Genomic DNA, 21,184 nt, shown 5'->3' with positions numbered 1-21,184 from the left:
GAACATCTTAGCAACCACATAGTGATGGCCTGAATATATCAGTTGGCAGACATGTAACATCTCAGTACTTTTTCAACTTTCTATTCTACAAAGAATCCTGAAAAACTATATAATGGATTCCTCAAAAATGGTTTCCTGACCAAAATGTAAATGTACATTTCACAATATTATTGTATTTTTTTATATAAAATAAATGCAGCCTTGATGAGTGCATATTTATCTGTCTATCTATCTGTCTATCTATCTGTCTATCTATCTGTCTATCTATCTGTCTATCTATCTGTCTATCTATCTATCTATCTATCTATCTATCTATCTATCTATCTATCTATCTATCTATCTATCTATCTATCTATCTATCTATCTATCTATCTATCTATCTATCTATCTATCTATCTATCTATCTGCTATGTGACTCATTTCAATATTCATCCACTTTAATGGAAATTTTATCAATGGCCTCAGTGTTTTCAATTCAGTCATGACATGAGAGCAGCAGGGCCTGAAAAACACACACACACGCACACAGGCACACACGCACACACACACACACACACAAACAAAGGAGAGTTTGTCAATGACATTCTTTCATTCTTTAGTCGAATTTCAATAGGATTCCTGAGTTATACCATTTCAAGATTGGCGTGAACAGCATCACAGCCAAGCCCAAAATAAACCATCTGCGAAAACAATTTACACATACTTTTTCCCTTTACTTATTTCAAGTCTGGAAGTGTGAAGGGAAGTCTGGTTCAGCTGTTGACATTCCTCTAACACTCTGTAATGAAGCACCATCACGGGTCTCATTCACGCAACAGATGGGCTACATGTTGGGGGGGGGGGGGGGGGGGTTCACACTCAGCCCAGGTGACAGGAGGAAGGTGATTGCGACTGTACCCATCTGAAACACCTCTGTTTGCAGGGGGTATTGGTGGCGGTCGGGCTGCAGTACTGTCAAAGTCTATATTAACCAATCAGCAGCCAGGAGCTGAGGTCATGGAGCACAGCGCACGGCAGGTGGCAGCTGGATACGCTGCGAAAATGTTCAGTCAACAAAAGAGGGGAAGACGGAGTGGAATAAAATACAGGGAAAAACGAACGGGGGAGTACAGACACACAGTACAAGACTTCAGTTGTTGAGACGAGGAATATTAAATATTAATGTTATTTCAGAACATAACTGCTTGTTTTGCATTCTGACACATTGGTGGAAGGGAAAAGGACTATTATTAGGGGGGGGGGGGGATCTCAAAAACTTTCAAGAAAAGTAAATTTTTTATATTATTTTACATTATATATAAAGAAATATATATATATATATATATATATATATATATATATATATATATATAATTAAGACAAATTAATGTTTTGTGACCATTGAAAAAATGTTTTGCATTATTTTCGTGAAATTCTTATTAATGTAATGCAAAAACAAAATCACTTACTCTTGGAAAAAAATATTTTTTGGGTCAGTCTTGGACCCAAATGGAACAATCTTCAGATGTAAGACATTGAAAATTATGCAAAGATCCAAACACACATAATTAAAAGAAAATCTATAATCTAACATGGTAGGGTAATTTCTGATTACTTGCCCATTGAACTGATCACACTATTGGCCTATTGGATGATCAACCAAACAGAAAAGGTCAAAGTCAGCTCAATTCAACACTAGCATTTACTGCAGAACAAATATCAACATGTGTACAAAATCATTTGGTAAATCAAACAAATGAGCTGCTTTCATACAGTACATACACGGCTTATTGATTCTAGAAAAGGCTAAATCTATCTCGTAAATAGAGGATGTATTTGTTGACATGATTGTAAGAAACCACTCAGGAGGCATCGGCTGATCAATCTCATTTCCTAATGAAAGCAGATGATACCACTCCAGGTGAGAAGATGGGCTGGGGTTGTTTAGACACAGAGGAACACCTGATTAGATCCAATCAGAAGGTCTGGAATAATGCATGAGTGATGGGAAAGCAACAGTGCTAAGTTAAAGACCCATAGACAAATAAATGACATCACCTTAAAAGAGCCCTCCAATTAGACCCTTCAGTGGGCAAACCACACCCATCGTCTTGTCTAGCAGCTGCGATAGATGACAACCTTTGGTTTCACCACAAGGTCGTTGGGAAGGTTTTCATTACATGGGAGTTTCGCTGCTATTAATACTGATGGTTTTTGTCCAGTGAGATCATCTGTGTTTCTTGGTACATGATCAAGGCAACAGACAGACAGATACTAATGCAGACACAGAATCCTGATCCCTTAACAGCTCTGTGAGAGCATGTGCTTTCAAATCTAGGACAAGACAAGGTTGAGTGACTGAGAAAAAAGGGCAAACGAGAGAAAAGGACACACAAAAGCCTTGAGAAAGAGAGCAATTAAACGTAAAAATGAAAAAAGTCAAAAACAAAAAACAAAACAGCAGTCGGTGTTATCTCTGTAATATACTATAATGTAAAAAAACAACATATTTGTTATAAAGTTTTTTTATATATATATATTTTTAAATAAAAATATGTATGAAATTAAATGAAAAAGCAGAAAAAAACACAAAAAACATATATACATACATACATATATATGTTTATATGTTTATATATATATATATATATATATATATATATATATATATATATTAGTAGCGTATTAAAAATTTGTGTCTACCATAAATACATTTGACTAATACATTAAACCCAATCCAAAAAAGGATGATTTTTTTTTATATTATTATTAATAATAATGATAAATTCAACTACATACTGAACATTGTTGTGTTTTATCATATTGCTGATGCAACAACATGATAAAACACACTTCCGCAATGCGTTAATAAAAACACAGCTTAGCCGTGGAAAAATCACTATAATGTACGGCCTCAAGTGGCTTACTGCTTTAATAAACAACAGAGCACTTAAAAGTGAACAGTATACAGCTCTCAGAGTACAGTGGATGGTGACCAGATTGTAGAATGAGAGAGAGAGTGTGTGTGTGTGTGTGTGTGTGAATGTGTGAGGGGGGGAAGGGCCCCCGATGGAAGATGGATGACAGAACAAGCCGCTGACTGAACTCGCTGCACTGTGAAAGCCTAAGAAACCCGAGACCTCTCTGTGTTAGCAGAGCTCCAGTCTAAAATGGCTGCCATTCGTGTAAACAACCCAGAGAATGAAAGGGGGCTACATTTCTCCAGTGAGCCGGCCAAGAGCCACACAGACCATGGTTACAAATTAACCCTTTCCTTCCAACCAGCCAGTCCGTCTGCAAACTAAAAACAAAGGAAGGAATGTTTAGTACTCAGTGTTTTGTAGGAAAAATGTGATGAATATCAAAACATGTGCCATTTCACACACTATAGTTGTTTGAAAGCATAAAACCTAAATCAGAAAGCAGTCAAAAGATACAAAAATTGCACTTCGGCATGGATTCAGTGGGTTCTCAGTTCAACACTTTAGATCAATCAAGTGAAACCATCCTTGAACAATCCAGCCAGCGAGCTTTTCAAGACAGACGGAGTCTCCATGGTGCCCTATAGGCCATTTCCATGTGGTCAGAAACAATCCCCTTCCCCCAAACTAGCCCCCCACCCCACTACTTCTCCGGCGGGAATCTACAGGAAGCCGTAACAGGGCCCTGGCCCTCAAGGAGGGACCGGCCCTGAAATGCAAATTGGAATTCCATCCGAAAATTGATGTCCTTTACAAGCTAATGAAAAACATCTGAAACACTGCCAAAACGGACCCCCTTTTTACAACCCACATGCCATTAGTCAAGGGTAGACCGGAGCTGTGTCTGTTCAGTGAGGCGTATGTTCTTATATAAGGGGCTGATAAAAATAGAGACGAATCACGATCTTTAAAAAGATGTTTATTTAATAACACATTCACAAAAGTGTGAATTCAGCCATTTGCAAAATCAAAACTGATACTGAGAGACGCACTGAATCATATTAACAATAACATGCCGTTCCCAAACGGTTGAAAAAGAATTTACGGTCTAGTTTCTCTGCGCTAGAAAAGAAGAAGAAAAAAGCAGCCAAAAAATAAACTCAACGAGAGAGTGGGAGTGAAAAGCAGGAGAAAATCAATTCCCCCTCTGCGCCTTTAATATCTGCAGAAAGAGGGGGAAGCACACGCCCGCTGTAGCCCGCAGCTTATTTGCGAGGCAGGAATGGAATGTCTGAGATTGCATACATTATGTGCCAAAGAGGCCCTGGGCTATGGAAGATAGTGCTGACATCACCGTCTATAAATGGTTGTGCTCGGAGGCACAGTGAATGAAAACAAAATGGGAATAACCCTTTTTGCACATAACCCCCCTCCCTCCTCCATTGGTGCTAAATAACAAGCACAAGCGCAGAGAGTTAAATGTCATATCGCAGTCAGGGGTGCATTGATGCGGTGGGGAGTATGAGGTTGAATGGTTAAAATAGTTTTGCATATACCACCAGTTTAATATGCACAGACAACTTTAAGCCAGTCGCAGCCTGATTTCCCCATTATGTTGTTTGTTTGCAACATAACGTAACCAATGGAATGGGTTGGGACTATCAGGAAACCTGCCCGAAACCTATTAAAAAATAACTATGAACAGACTACTGTACAAATGGGAAAAGAATGGCAATCAATATGTAAAGTTGTGATGAAATGAACATCGCGACAGATCTTTTCTTCCATTATTATGATGTACATCCGAGTAAAATGGATTATCAACAAAGAAAAGAAAAAGAAAAAGGTAAGAACCTGGTTCTATCCACCGGTTGTTGTTTGGATTTTGAGATCTCACGCCCACTGTTATTCATTCCAATGACAAGAAAACAATGTAACAATATCAGCAAGAAAACGGTATTGTAATTATAAAACAAAATGATAAACAAAAGACATGCAAAACACAGCGGAGCAGACTGCCAAATGCCGGCACACGCAGGGTTAACGCTGAACCTCTCCGCACATTCCTGAATAAATGATGTTTTGAACAAGGCTGTTACCATGGGCAACTGTGCACGATGGCACTGCAGCGTAACCTTTGGAGTGGCTGTATTTTTATCCACTGGAAACTTCTCCCTTGAAGGAGAGAGAGAGAGAGAGAGTGTGTGTTATGGGGATGAAGGGAATTGGAGGAGGGGAAGAAGCCGCTGGCTTCACTAGCTAGCAAAGGGTGGATAGACTGCAGTGATTTTACAATGCGACCAAAAACAAATGTTCCCGAAACAGACAGGCTACCACATTAGAGTTAGAGATTAATATTAATTTTGAGATGTTTGCAGCAACACAAATAAATCCAGCACACAACAGACTGTAAAAGAGGTTCAAATACATCAGCGGATCAATAAATGCCTTGTAAACATGGATAGAAATGTATTATGCTGAAAAACAGCAGCACAAAGGCAGTAATGGGATTTGTGCTTGTATTGACATCATTAAGATCTCCATCCTTAAATGGCCACTCAAAATAAGCATGTGCGATTTCTTGAGCATTTATGCTTTTGCAGGGATTATATTTACTATAAAGCCAATTAAAGGGTCTACTCCACATCTTCCAGCTGTCTGCGTCTCTCAAAGCATTCCATGAAAAGGTGCAGAATTTAACACACACACTCAAGACACCACAGAAGCATGTGCAGTAAACAGGAAGTGCGACCCCCGCCTTCTGTAATGGGTGGGGTTGGTGTATCTGTTTATTTTTTCTTTGTATGTGCACTGAAACTTGAAACCCATGTGATTACGGAGACAGCCAAGGGCACCTCAAACCCAAGTCAGTTTTAGCATGACAATAAAAGCCCACTCCATCCTGAACCAGACACCACACCTTTGATTCCTCACAGACAGAGCAGCAGCGACAAGATCACTGCAATGCACCACAAAGCACGACAAACTAAACTCTTCACCAGGTTTAGAAGGATTAGGGATGTATTACACAAAACTGAACTAAAGTGCCTCGCAAATCTATTGTGCTGCCATACGAGCCATTGTCTTTTGAATATGCAAATATTTTGGCAAGGAAATCTTAATTCATATGCATGATTCAATGAGGGGAAAAAACATTCAGTTTTAACTGTGCAGCCGAATAGATTTACAAACCCTTTCAATACCTATTTTGAAATTTGATGCAGATGCAGTGCAATATACACACACACACACACATATATATATATACATATATACATACACACACACACACACACACACACACACACACACATAAATATACATATATATATATATATACACACACACACACACACACACACTTATATAAACTGGTATATATGCTGCACGGCACGTAATGCATGATGTGCATTACACAACATGCTGATTAACAAAAACAATTGTTGCACATGGCCTTTATAGAAACAAAATCTTGCATAGTGCACAACTGTTCCAGTTCCCGCTTAAATTATTCCAATCTACAGGATGTGCACCACAGGCCTCCAAAGTATTCAACCACAGAGCCCACTTCAGTAAGATAGCTTGGCATGTGCATTGTTCTCTGACCTTAACGTCCCCCCAGTTATTTGGTCTGGATGCTCTTGCATGGCCGGCTGCCATGAATGAATTGTGCCACCTTCTATTTGTCTGTGAAAGAGCATTAGTTTGAGTCATGGCAACAGCCACGCACCAACTGTTTTCCCTCGCTCCCGCAGCCAATGCAAGAGTACGACTGACAAGTCACATGACCAACCAGCTGAATTCTAAATGAGGAATACATCCCCAGGGCCATCTCAGGCATGTGCAAGCATTTTCCCTCTGCAGCTTTCCTACTCGCACCAAAATACTCTGACACATGGAGAGATGGAACAGCTAACAGCTCCTAAATTAAGGCATAACAGATTAAGACACAGTGTGTAAAGAGCAGGGAGCGTATTTTAACGCATTCTGAATATGCAGTAAAACAGTTTTTATCGTGCGCTAACAGAATTTGTTGCTAAGGGAGTAAAAAAATAACAGCACATATTAAACAAGCACTGCACCTACCCCATGTGACACACATCAGGGAGTGCTGAATTGATGTTTCATGCCCTGTGGCTGCATCAAACATTTGACTTTTAGGTCAGTGTAGCAGGACTACATCTGTCTGGAGCAAAAACAGTGACATGAATGCAAAACACACTGACAAAAGCAATGAAAATGATATGCTTACTGTGATACTCGATCCCCTGTTACATGTAACAACAGAGAAATGTGCTTAGCGGAGTACTTTTCATTTTTTTGAATGGCTTTTGTATGGGTATTGTTGGTAAAAAAACAGCATTACAAAGTGAATGGAAAAAGAATAATTTGGCCCTTAGTTAATATAGTTGATGAACATCTACCAAACGTAACCGTTTTATACACAAATAGACGACACTAAAAAAAATCTCCATGCTGCCAATATGTCTTCTATTTTACAGAAAGCTCTAATTTGCCAACTATAATAATTCATCAGAGAACTTTGAAATAAATCAAGGCAGAATTCAAATATCAAAGACATTTCTAACCTGGACAAATTAACACGCCACAAAGAATTAATATCAATGAATTTATTACAATTTACTCAGCTCCAAGGCACGTTACAAGTCTTCTGTTACTACAGAAATATGTATAAACAAACAGAGCATTTCATTTTTCATTTACAGTATTTTTTGCTCTACTAAAGCGTCCGTGCAACTTTAAAGCAAAAAGAGAATGAAAACACGTAATAAAATATATCTGTATTCTCAGACCACGGGATACAAATTAAAAACTGCCGTTTTAAAGATCATACTAAAAAGAAAAAAAGAAAAAAAAAAAAAGAAAAAAGGACGGGATCAAGAAACAAAGAATGCCCTCTCTTAGACTCATTTCATTTGTTATACCTACCACAAAAAGTGTATTCATTAATAACATTTTTTTTTTTTTTGCTTGGGATTGTACATGTAGATGTGGAAAATAAGTATGAAATTGAATAGAAATGTTAACGTAAACCGTAAAAGTGCCGTAAAAAAAGGTTTCCACGCACACATCCTCCTCCTCCGTGGAGGAAAACAAATGTCTCTGTACACTGGACTATTTCTGTTACTTCAATATTCACAACAAGTAGGCTGTGTCTCAAAACCAAGCGTGCTGCACACTTAGCATTTCAAATGCATCTATAATGTTCATAAATGTTATCTTGGTGGGCAGTTCACCGGGTTTTATGACACAACCTTAAATATACTCGCTTCACTTGTCTGTTTCTGATGCAGGAAGCATATATTTTTATATTTAGGGGTCTCTTTCTTTCTTTACTTTCACATCCCCGGCTAAAATGGTCGCTATCTCGCCTTGCATGAAAGCCCAAGGCACGTTTGACCCTACCAGGGGACATTTCTCTCCGCTGGGGCAGTACACCTCTCCTGTGGCCCCCTGCGCTTTGATGCTTTCCCGGGAACACGGGAAGCAGAATTTGTGGTTAGGAACTGACGGGCACTGGACGAAGTGTGTGTCTTCTAAACGTTCGTGGCAGATAGTACAACACAAGGGTCCGTTATTGGCCATGGGTGAGTCTGGAATGTTCTGAGGGTGCACCTGATCCATGCCCTGATGTGAACCCGATTGGGAAGGCGTCCCGGTCAGACTGATCTCCCCGTTTCGGGAGGCCAAACGCCGCTGTCCGGACACCGAGGCGGGGGAGACCGGGCTGCTACTGTTGTGTCGGGTGGATGTGGTGGAGTGCACAGAGTTGCTGTCCTTTGGTGAGTGTGCGTTACCCAAAGTGTCTGCGACCGACATGAGCGCAGCCATGGGGGACTGTCCGTTTTGTGGGGCCGATTCGGGTGGGGTGGCTCGGCTGGAGTGCACCGTCCCCAGGGGTGGAGGTCCGCCGTGAGAGGCTGCGAACGAGCTGGACGCCATGGTCAGTTTGAGCGCCTCGCTTTGACTCGCCATCCACTGCTGTCTCTGCTGCTCCCCCTCCGCCGAGTCCGGTTCTGGGGAGGCTTTGCGTTTGCGCACGCCTGTCCTGAGCGAGCTGCCCGACGCCACGGCCCGTGGCATGTTGACCAGCGCCGAGGGCAGCAGAGGGCAGCTGGCGTCAATGTAAGGCTGGGGCAGCATTTCACCCCCGAGCCCCTCCTTAAAGAAACGCACCGACTCCGGCAGCAAATCGCCCAGGAGCCTCCAGTCGCCAGACCCATGCTTTTTCTCATATTCCAGGTATTTAAAGCCAGAGGAAAGCCCTCTGCCAAAGTCTTTCATGCAGTCCTGATACATCTGTTTAGCCACACCGGACGCACTGGAAAACACATTACCAGATCCACTGGGATACTCAATGAAGATTTTCAGTTCATAGTCCATGCCGGGCTTGGAAATGGCATCAAAAGCAAACACCCTACCTACCAGGGAATGATCTTTCTTGAACCTCACATCAAATGGAGTGCAATTGGAAAGCGTGATCAGTGTGTCCCTCACTATCTTAGGTTTGTTCGCCCAATCCTCTGACCTGTTTCTCAAACTTTCACCAAGTTCAGACAGAGCCTCTGCGTTACGCTGTTTCTCTTTCAGATCTCTCTCTTGGTCCGTGCTGGACACAGAACCGGGTCGTTTACCCTGCTCGGAGAGCGCGAGGGCAGGTCCGATGCTGGTCGTGGCTGGAGGGGCTCGTCCAGACAGGCTGTGCTGTGCTATACTCGCCGCGGACGGCGGGCCGTTCAGGAGGGTCTGCGGGAGGAGGTTCGGCGGCACGCTCATCTGCCCCGACACAGCCACCAGCCCGTGGTTTCGACGCGAGTTAGGGCTCTGTCGGTTCAGCTCGGGGGGTCCGTCGTCTGATTTGGGGAAGCCGTTCGGTCCACCGAGCCCGTTCGGAAGCCTGTGCGCGCCGATGCTGGAATAATCAAAGCGCGATCTCTCTGTCCCGAGCGCGTATCGGTCCAAGCCGGACTGCTGTTGTTGTTGTTGCTGCTGCTGCTGTTGCTGTTTGGACGAGCCGTCCACATGATTCATCTGCACCGACTCCTTGGATGACATTCCCGCTTGTGCTTTCACCGCAGGCGGCGGCGCGGGACCCGGGGATCTCCCTTCCTGGAAGCCATGAGCCCGCTTCAGATGGCGCGCGGTCTCGATAACAAACTCGATCCGATCCGCGCCCTCGTAGTTCACGCAACCCCTGCATACGGCCTCCGTAAAATCCCAAATCATCGCCCACGGCATGCGCGGCAGGTCGCACAGATAACACGACTGTCTCCTCGACGAGGAGACCTGCGCCGAAGACATGTTGAGCTGCTCCTCTCGGATCCGTTATACGGTTACTAGGAGGCGAATGCGCCTCTTCTGCTTCTCGGAATGCCACCTGGCTGGGCCAGTGACGTCAGCACCACGTTCCGCAGTTCCTTTTTCTGTTACAAATGACAAGCCACTTGTTGCCATGTGAGTGCGCATGCGCTAACCACTCCCTAACAAATCTTCTGAATGGACCGAGAAACGCGCACCGCCACAATTATGGCAAGCCGCTTGAACATATATGATTCAAAACATACTGTCTATTTTTAAGTTACTAGCACTTTTTAAATGATCAAGTAAATCCAATTGTCACTAGTATCTATTCAGTACTTATTCATTATATACACTAGTATTTATGTAATTTTAGTCACTCTAATCTCAATAGTAGCAAATATGTATTCCATTGTTATTGGTAACACATACATTTTTGTGTTTATTAGTATATTTTTTTCGAATAAATACATACTATTAAGTAGAGAATATGTCTCAAGGAAATAATCACTAGAAACTAATAAATAGTTACTATAGAAAATCTGAAATAGACACCAGCATTGAATCTGTAGTGAACAGTTAATATCTGACCAGATAGGCCTATTTTAAAAACAAAATGTTTTTTACATGTTTACAAAAACAGTAAAAATAGAATAGATATTTGTCACTATTGGGATAATGACTAGTACCAAAAATATAAGTACTAGTATCTAATGAATAAATGTGATCAATACTAGTTTCTAATGAATAAATCTGAACAAAAAAACATTAGAATCTAATGAAAAGTTACTAGTGAAAATTAAATGGATAATAGTAATTACAGGATCACATACAAACACATACTAATAACAAAAACAGGTGAAAAAAAAAACAATTTAGCTAATAAATATAAATTTTTATAAAACAAATAAAAAAAGATGAATGTTCAAGCTGCTTGCCATACCTCATTAGCCAGTTTGCTTTCAGAATACAAGAGCCAGAGTTGTGGGTGGAAAATCTGAGGTATTCATGTTTCTTCCAGAGTGCCGATTCTTATTGCTTCTAAAATGTCCATAAACTTCAAATTCTGTGGTCCAATTAATAATGCAAGATCATATTGAGAAAATGCTTACACCAGCAAAATGCATACGATTTACAATAAAAATATGCATACTGTGGCCATACATACATACAAGACATTTTTGGGCATCTGAAATAATATCTATGCTCCATGGTGTAGAGGCTGCCTTAAACACAAACAATACCTATTGTAGATATTCTGACATCTTTAAGTGATTTAATAAATATGATTATGAACTGGTAATATCGGTCAGTCTTGGAGTGTTTGTTTACTTTAAATGAGGAAGCTTGGCAGCACCGCCCCTAAAGCCCCTGTACCATAGTCTATTCTTTGCTTAACAACACCCCGTAGATGATGTAAAAAAAAAATAAAATAAAAACTCGCCCTGTTATACAACAAGACGAGGGGGTGGAAAAACCAAAAGACGAAGAAAAAAAAGCAAGGGAGGTCTGGAGGAGAGGAGAAATGCCATTTATTGCAATCCCTGCATTCTGCTGGCACGGAAAGAAGCTGTGCTTTATCCAAGCGAAAAAAAAAAAAAAAAACCTTAACTACCAAGTAGGCAGGAGCCAAATCTGAGGATGTGATTTTCTCCCCCCGCTGAAAATTATATATACAGTACATCAAGCATTGCAGAGCCTGAATTTGGATGTCAAACTGATAAAATAACCACTACTGATATGGCAAGCAAAATGTCTTCCAGCTTGTAAAGCCGGAGACAATTTGTACAGTATTTGTGCTCTGTGCTTGTGACTCGGATGGTGTAAATGAGCCTGATGTCTTTCGTTTGTGCCCCAAATTAACGACACAAAGAAACAAGTGTTTGTGCAAATTAACTTGGAGCGAGTCACTTGACTTCAAAATGAAATCAGGCTTGACTTTGCAAACACTCAAACGCCCTTGCACGACACAAGACCATATGTAGAACTCAAATATTTATATTTTGGAGAAAAACACTTATATATTATAGCTGTATTGCACAAAAATATTTAACTGGGATTTTATGGGCAAAAAAAAAAAAATGCAACCCTTTAGCAAAAATGAAAAGTCTAAATATGCAGTCTGCCTGTAAAGGATATTTAACCCTCCTTCCTTTTCACTGAGGGATGTTTCGCTGTCCCTGTAGTCTTCTCATGAATACAGATCACCCTGAGGCTTGGCACTCACTCACACGCACACTGTGCAGAACATCCACCCACCTACCTACGCTCACACACACACACACACACACACACACACACACACACACACACACACACACACAGAGCCACATACATGTGCGGTCACACACACACACACACTCTGCATGGAAAGTTTTCCACGTTCAGCTTTCCACCAGCTTATCGCAGGGGTTAACTCTCAGCTTCCGCTAAGTGGCTGGCGGGCTGCCAGAGTGAGGGATTCTGGGAAAATGCAAGTCTTGCCAAGTACAAACTGCCAACATTAAGCAGGCCTGACAGCCTCTCTCCTCCTCCAAACCTGGCAGCCATTCAAAGTGCTCTTTCATTTGAGACGCTGGCGGGCGGCCAGATGCATGCAGATTTACTTTACCTATTCTCAGATGGAGCCGATAGAGACCGCCCCGCAGTTGCCATGGGAACCAGAGGCTGCTCGGAGACTTCCCAGAGCTGCTCGTGTGTGCACATCTTGTGTTGAACACTCGGTAACCTGCAGATGGATGACTTTCTCTCTCCCTCACTTGTTTTTTTTTAGGAGAGACCTTACTGTTACACAGAAATACTGACTGGAAAAGAGAAAGAAAAATGCAGCTGCTGATCTGCCAAAAAGGTGGTGGTGGCGGCAGTGAAAGCAAATGTACTCTTTTAAAATCGTCTGTTTTTGCAAAACCAACACAAACTGTATTTCAAAGCGTCCAGGAGAACATACAAGAGGCTTTCGATCACAAAACAGTATAAACAGCACTCTAGGTATAGCCACATTTATTGAAAAGGACACGTTTGAAATATTACCCAACATGTATATTAATAAACACTCTTTTTGCTCCTCTAGCAAAAAAGGACTGTTGCAATACCACGGTACCTTGACATATACTTTGTATATGATAACCATATTCATGTTAGTAACAGACAGACATATCTAGCATATAATTAGCCAATATTTTAGGCTATTTTTTTCTCTCTGTCTCGGTCTCTCTCTCTCTATATATACTGTATATATGTGTGTGTGTGTGTGTGTGTTATAAGGTGTATTTTTATTTTTGTATATACTAATATATATATATATATATATATATAAATAATGCCAAAATATATGCCAAAAAAATGTGGTATTGCCATGGTAAATGTCAGAAAACCTTTTAGGTACTGTTTGTTAGCATCATCTGCAAACTGTCTTCTGCTTGTCCCATGACAGTTATATAAACTCCAATTCAAGTGTCTTGCTCCACATGACACATCTTCTTCAAGGAGGCCAAAATGAATTTGCAGATGTAGCGGAAAAAGTGTTTGGAACGGGATCCAAAAACATGTTCGATTTATTGAGAACCTCCCTTGCTACATCAGAGGCCAAGAACAAAGACATTCAAAGTTAACCACTGACATCAACGCACTGCTTCTTGTACTGTCATTTTGACAAGTTGCGGTAAGCCTCTCACAGCGAGAGACACTCGAGCAAAACACGTGTACGCTTCGTCCGTTTTTAAGTGACACTTGCTTATGGAACATAAGGAAGGCGTATTTAAACTAAAAAGACAAGAGGGCCTTAACTGAGCACCATAAATAAAACAAAAGCATTCCTTTGGCTTGGGAAAAGAAGTAGTTATGTAGGTCTCTACTATGGTTACACACTGTGTACGCCGAAACACGAAAGGCCGAGAGTTGTGTGCCTTCCTGCTCTGAAAAGAGATCTATTATTACCTGGACCGCTCTGGTTGGCCGTTGTCAGCTGTTGCCATGGCGAACCTCTTTACCCCAACAGACTGCACAACGCATCTCTCGGGAGACCTCCGGTTATTAGGGCTCTGGTCCTGAAGTCTGCCATTTCCTGCAAAGAGAGAAGATATCGTGAAGGATCAGCCTGGCCACCAGACACCTGCCGCAGTCAGCAGTCCGGTTCATCACTGCCAGAACACACACTGCTGCGGGCCTGCGACTCTAACAAGGCCCCGTGTGTTTCGGCTAGTCATCAATTCTGCAGAAATGCAGCGCGCCGTGCCAATAACCCGGACCACAAATACGTGATACGCGCCAGGCGTTTCTGAACACAAGCGAGCGGTTATTCTTTCTATATTCTTTCAGTTTGTCAGGCTATGACTGTAAATGGAAAAAGTCAAATCGAGAGCACGGAGGGGGAAACCTCATACGGCGCAGATGTAAAATATCCTGGTGCTTTTTCCTGAGCCCTATTAGGAGGCCGGAGAGTGGAATGTTCTCCCCGCGGCACTGCGGAATGCAGACGAAAGGAAACAAAGCTATATAAATACGCAGGACAAGGATTTCTCAATCCTCCAAAAACAACAGTAGAGCTCCTGACCGTAATCATTTCCTTAAGGTCAAAAAGGCAGCGTAAGAAGGGCCTCCTCCAACTGGAACAACAGCAGCGCTGCCATGCGCGCCTCCAGCGGGCCCCAGTGTCTGGCTAACAGGGAACATGAGGCTTCTTGAATACGGTTAAACGAGCAGCTAAAATCTCATGACTCAACGGCAAACAAAGCCTCCTGTATCGCAGACCCTCTGCGCCGTGTCTCCTGTGAGAGAACAAGCAGACATGCAAAAACAATCAGCGCTGTTAATGACTGCAAAAAAAAAAGCTGTGCTGTAAAATGTCTGGTAATTCAACATATTTGAGAAATACCTAAAATGAAACTATATATAGACAAATATTACTACAATTACAAAAATGTTTTGTCTATTGTAATATATTTTAAAATGTTATTTAACCTGTGAAGCTGAATTTTCAGCATCATTACTCCAGTCTCCAGTGTCACATGATCCTTCAGAAATCACTCTAATATGATGATTTGCTGCTCAGGGAACATTTCATTCATTCATTCATTCATTTCAATATTATCATCAATGTTAAAAACAATTGTGCTGCTTAATACTTTTGTGGAAACTGTGATTCTTTGGTGAATCTAAAGTTCAAAAGAACTGTGTGTGTGTGTAGTGTGTGTGTGTGTGTGTGTGTGTGTGTGTGTGTGTGTGTGTGTGTGTGTGTGTGTGTGTTGTGCGTAGTGTGTGTGTGTTCAATTGACCGAACCAATGGCAGACAGGGAGTGTTTTGGAAACCTGTCTCAAATATATTTTGCCATAAAAACTAATTAGAAAAACAATTAGAAAAAAATAGGTTTAAAATATTTTTTGATGGACTGCAGCATGTCTATTATTCATTTACACACTGAAACGATTGAACGAAGGACACAGACATTTCATACAAAATTTCATCATAGCACCCAAGAGGAAACATTTCAATAAATGTACATTGTAACATGAAAAACAAAATCAATAACTTCATTAACCAGACTGTAACAGTCATCAGTTTTTCTGGGTCATTTTCTTTCCAATTGCATTCTGGGATTGTTTACTGTGACAGCTGGGAACAACAGCTCCTGATAGGTCTACGTGAAGTTGCCAACGTTACCGCACAGATTCCTAACCCTTTTCCCAGCTGCCGCGTGACGTCAAACACACACACATCCGCAGCTGCAAAACATCAGCTGTAAAGTTCGAGACCCGTGGCTGCGCGGAGATCCATTCTGCTGCTTTTATAATTACACCAAACACAGAGCTGTAAACAACAGTCAGCATTTAACATGGAGCTGGCACCACACCAAGGGCCGGATTCTCATAATAGTGCTGCCAGACGCACAATGCCAGACTGCTGCCCGTCGAGAGCACAGCTCACAGTGCTAGTGAACACCCAAAAACCCCATGCAGGTTAAATGGCTACAGGGAAAAAAGCAGGGGTGTGCAGGTTGTCTAATGCATTAAGTGCATTATGGGGAACAAAGAACCTTAATGCATTTGAAGGCCTGGCTAGCGTGTCTGTGCTCTATTAAGTTGTGACGCACGGCATGTGACCCACCCCCCAGCGCACATCAACACTGATGGAGGCCTCGGCAGGTAAGGGCACTGGTTAATAATAAATTTTGCCATTTATATCGGAAAGGGCATCCCTGCGGGGGGGGGCAGACAGATTCTCATGGTATCTCCCGGCTGACATGGAAGAGGTGACAAGAAGCTTTCCAGCTTTCAGAATGTACAATGAACAAATTAGGATCACAATGTCTGTCATGGTGTTAATCAAAGATGCTTGTATACATGAAGATATTTGTGTCTGCCTGCTTATGCTAAACTGTATTATCTATACTTACTGCTCAAAGGTTTGGGGTCAATATGGCTTTTATTCAGCAAGAATGCACTAAATTGATCAAAAGTGACTGTAAAGACTTTCACATCATAACAATAGATTTCAATTTCAAATAACTGCTGTTCTTTTGAACTTTCTATTCATCAAAGTACCCTGAAAAAATGTCATGGTTTACACAAAATTATTAATCAGCAGCACAACTGTTTTCATTATAATGTCTCTTGAGCAGCAAATCAATGTATTAAAATGTGACACTGAAGACTGGAGTAATGATGCTGAAAATTCAGCTATGCATCACAAGAATAAATTACATATTAAGATCAATTTAATTATAAAACAGTTATTTTAAGTAACAATATTTCACAATATTACCGTTTCAATGGTAAATGCAGCCTTTGTGAGCAGAAGAGACTTTAGGAAACTCTTACTGACTTGAAACTTTTGAATATGCACGCATAAAGCATTTATAAAATCAGATTGAATAATTGCACAGTATTTAAAGATGATGTCATCTCCCTAAGATCAGATAACCGCATATTTCGACAGTGTTTGTCTAGTACGGGCTAAAATTCCTACCCATAAATCTTTGATAAGGTAAGACCACATGAATTTCTGTTGAGGGCATCTGCAATATTCATAACCCTTAATGTAAAATCAGCAGTCTTCTCAACAGGATTTGAATCACATGTTTCACCTATTAGATTTTACTATCTTCACTACCAGTTTGGATCTGACTGACCTAAAGGCTAAATGAATCAAAAAAGATGAATAAAGAATGAAATTTCAAACATGCAGAGTGATTACATGCAATATTTATGCTATTACAAAACTCATTTGTCACACCACAGGACCATTTAAGTGAACAACAAAAATGCTAAAAGATTATTAAAAATGGAAATTATAACAAATTTTGACTATATTTTTGCTGACATTTGGAATAAATTATTCATAAAGAATATTGTGTTTTTAATTGTTGTAGTCAAACATCAGAAATACAACAATTAATAACTGGTTCAACATTTTGATTATTGGACACTTTAACATAAAAACTACCTGCATCATATCGGTCATTAATAAAAAATTAATAAAACACTTTCTCTTTTACACTCATTTACATTGTAACCTAAAAAGCTGATGCTAAAAAAATCCCCCAAACACAGTAACAGCTGCTAAATTTATCTTTATGACAAAAGCATGTATGAGCTCTGATAATTAAAACAGTTGTAATACGCCTCTCCTATTTTCCTGATGCATTACTCATAAACAGGTGAACATAAAAGTATCCTCTAGTCTACACAACAAATCTTCACGCTCCAGATTTCGCCCCTCCGCATGTATTTAATGCCGCTTTGATGATGTACACAAGAAACAAAAGGAAGGTTGGCTAAAAATAGCCCGTTTCAATGGAGAGAGAGAGAGAGAGAGCGGTCTGACAGCCGAAGAGCTGAAGCAATGCTGCCACTGAAATAGCCGGGTTGCCATGACGACCAGATTGATGCTCACAAGTGACAAAATGGAGTCAGTAGCAACAGACATCTTATTGCTGAATAGTCCCGACACACACGACCCAGCAAAACAGCAACCTGGACCGTTTGTGTTTACACTTGCTGATTTGAGAATATCCCTGAATTTCACATCAAATTCTCACACTCAATACAGCGTGAGTGCATTGTGTATGTATGTAGGTCGAATGTGCGGTTATAAGAAAGCAGACAGAACTAATGCTTTGGGTGAGAATTTTCACACTCCAGGAAAAAAACACACACTGAAAAACTGCAAGCCATAATTAACTCTCTGTTCTCCCACACACATCCATCAACGTGCGCCTAAGAATAAGCTCCGGCGTCTGGGAAAGCAATCCTGCGTTCATGTGGGAGACACCTAGGGGGATTCGATTCAGGTGGGAAAATTCTCCCAGGTTTCAGACTGACGGGCGCGTGTCAGCGACCCCATCTCTGAGCGAACGGCTCGCACCTAAATTACCAGCAAATTGGAAAAAGAGGAAAGAGCGACGTGAAATAGAAATTCAGGAATGTTGTTTGTGATAAAACAAGTGCTCCTCGAAAGTGATTCGGCCTTGGCTAGTATACTCAAACGGTTACACAACATTGCGAAGGGCCTGTTTAATGACACACACTACTTGAAGACACTAAAGCAGCTGTGTTACCAGGTCAGCCTGTGCTAACATGCCCGAAGCTTTCCAATAACAAGCCTCGGCTCTCTACGACAGGAGCGAAACAGCGTGACTGAGGCGAACAGCTTGAACTGTTCATATTTACACAGCTGTTCGGCGGTGACACCTCTTTCAACAACTGCTTTTTGCCTTAATTGGTTTTTAGAGTAAAAGCAAGTCTTCAATTCAATCCGGAGGAGTGACAGATTGGTTGAGTGATGGTGTCTAAAGGGAAAAAACATGCTCGGGGATAAATTACTGGTTTTGGAGTTTGAGAACATGAGGTTCTGGGCTGAGCTGATCATTGTTGCCTCCTAAACAGGAAACTAAAAGCAGGCGGTCCTTGGCGGAGGCGAAGCACAATGGATTCCAAAGCCTGTAGCCATGGATGCAGCGAACGCAATTTGAAATTAGTGATAAGATATGAGACTTAACCAAAGAAAATATGCCGCAAAATATGTGCAGAAGTAATTAATTAAAACGCTGTGTCCACTTGCCAAAACATAGTCAATGCGTATGATGGAGAAGAAGAAAAAATCAGATAAAAAAAAAAAAAGACTTTGCATTTAAATAATTTACTTAAGGCAAAGGACCAATAACAGCAACAAAAAAGGCAATAAATAAAGTGCACAATATGTTTTTAATTTTCCCATATTTAGATATACTCAAAAAGCATGCATCTAATTCCAGAAGGACATTAGCCAAGAAAGCTCAACCGCATTCAACCACACAGTTTTCTGCTGTTTTGAATTATCATTACCTTTGAGTAATCTAATTACCTCTGACTAATCTATTAACCTACATTACAATAATATAAAAGAAGAGCAAAACTGTCCCTTATATGTATCGTATATATAAAATGTAGGTCTGTTAGTGGTGCAAAAGCAAAAATTCAGTAGTGACGCTACTGCCATCAAGTGGTTTCAACTTGAAAATCCTCCGTAATACCACTCTGAGACTGATTTCTTTTAAAAATGAACCAATAAACAATTCAATCAAAGAATCATTTCAGATCTCTGCTTTGATAGGGTCGTGAATCAAAATAAATAAAAAAGACAGTTAAATGCACCCACAAAATCTGGGCCGTGAAGCAAAACCAAATATTCAGAAATCTGCCATTAAAGACCGAATTGCTTCCTGCCAATAAACAATCACAGAGAAAATGATGCATGAGAGAAACCGACCTTGGTTTTTGAGAGAGGATCTTTGAGGTTTAATGGTGCTTGTTGATGATGTCCAGTGGGTGGGTTTAGGAATGACCTTCCGTGGTGCGGGGGTGTCCAGGGGGCTTCTATGCACACCTGCTTGTTCCTCTCGGCGCACATCCTTTGAGACTGCAAGAGAAATAAACCAATGTATAAACAATAACATCAGCGCTCTTTGTTTGGGTAATTCTACTTATATCCAAATATACAGCTGCCCCCCAAAAAAGTATGTGGGCACTTAAGCCACCATTAAATATGTATAAATGTATTTGCATAGTAAAACAGAAATATCAAAACAAATTGTTTCACTTTAAAGAAAAAAAATAGCATTAGCACACTTTTCAAACAAAAAAAATTGTGCAAAGTGTTTGTTGTGTTTCAAAATATTCAAAATGAAGACAAAAAAACTATTGAACACTTCATGGTTGTCAAACATGTTTATTGTTAATATGATCATGTGACTTGAAGAGGCCGTATTATGTCTTGATTTTGTTTTTTAGGTCTACTAGAATAGGCTTTTATGCTTTATTTTTCACATTATTTTACATTGTTGCAGCACCTCTCTTCCGGGTCTCTCATTAACGCTCTGTTTAGTTCCTGTCTCTATGAAGACTCTCCTTGCGAAAAGTGCAATGTGCTGATTGGTCAGCTGGATGGCCAGTGTGTTGTGATTGGTCAACCGCTTCGACCTCCCCTTACCATAACTACAAGTTATTTTTTTCAACACACTTACACAACTCAACCAGGCCTCGCATCTTTTTTTGCGTATGCATTGGGCGGTAATTATTTAAATTAGGAATATTGTGAAAACTCAAGAGTACATTTGAGGAATTTCAGGGAGTTCAGAAATAGCACTTATTGATATGGAGAATAACTCACTTTGGAGTGACTTTGTGCTTTGTAACTTTTATATGCTCAAACAGCAACATTATACACCTCAGAAAGTTTAAAATGTAAAAAATATTATAATAGGACCGCTGTAAAACATCCAAAAGTGTCAAAATACTTCTTAGTGTCACTGTATTTATAGATAAAAGTGCATGATTTATATCAGATTATCATACAATGGACCAGGTCAGAACATAAATTATTATTAAAAGGGCTCATATTATTACTAATTTCAAAAAAAAAAAAAAAAATAATAATTATGTCATGGTGATTAGTTCCTCCTTTGAGACAAAATCTGCATATTGCCATT

The 21,184-nt window shown here is 40.6% G+C and overlaps 2 protein-coding genes across 6 annotated transcripts in view; both read right to left on the bottom strand.

The window, feature by feature from the left end:
• kiaa0586 (KIAA0586 ortholog) overlaps positions 1-21,184 on the bottom strand; it is a gene marked incomplete at its 5' end in the record, with an annotated part of 125,627 nt that overhangs the window by 101,256 nt on the left and 3,187 nt on the right. For all 5 annotated transcript variants that reach the window (XM_081393842.1, XM_081393840.1, XM_081393838.1 and 2 more), the window contains 2 exons: positions 14,157-14,283; positions 19,966-20,115. In XM_081393842.1, the coding sequence (XP_081249968.1) occupies positions 14,157-14,283; positions 19,966-20,115 (277 nt within the window). The remainder of the gene's footprint in view (positions 1-14,156; positions 14,284-19,965; positions 20,116-21,184) is intronic.
• Positions 7,045-11,516, bottom strand: irf2bpl (interferon regulatory factor 2 binding protein-like). The gene has a single exon (XM_081393844.1). It carries the CDS (start codon positions 10,221-10,223, stop codon positions 8,235-8,237), a length of 1,989 nt encoding a protein of 662 aa, XP_081249970.1. The 5' UTR covers positions 10,224-11,516; the 3' UTR covers positions 7,045-8,234.

Source organism: Scardinius erythrophthalmus (genome assembly GCF_964197995.2).
Source record: "Scardinius erythrophthalmus genome assembly, chromosome: 19".
NCBI classification, from domain to species: Eukaryota; Metazoa; Chordata; class Actinopteri; order Cypriniformes; family Leuciscidae; genus Scardinius; species Scardinius erythrophthalmus.
This window is presented reverse-complemented; position numbering and strand designations above follow the sequence as displayed.

Coding starts and splice junctions, on each gene's coding strand:
- irf2bpl (XM_081393844.1), bottom strand. CDS start 10,223: ATGTCTTCGGCGCAGGTCTCCTCGTCGAGGAGACAGTCGTGTTATCTG.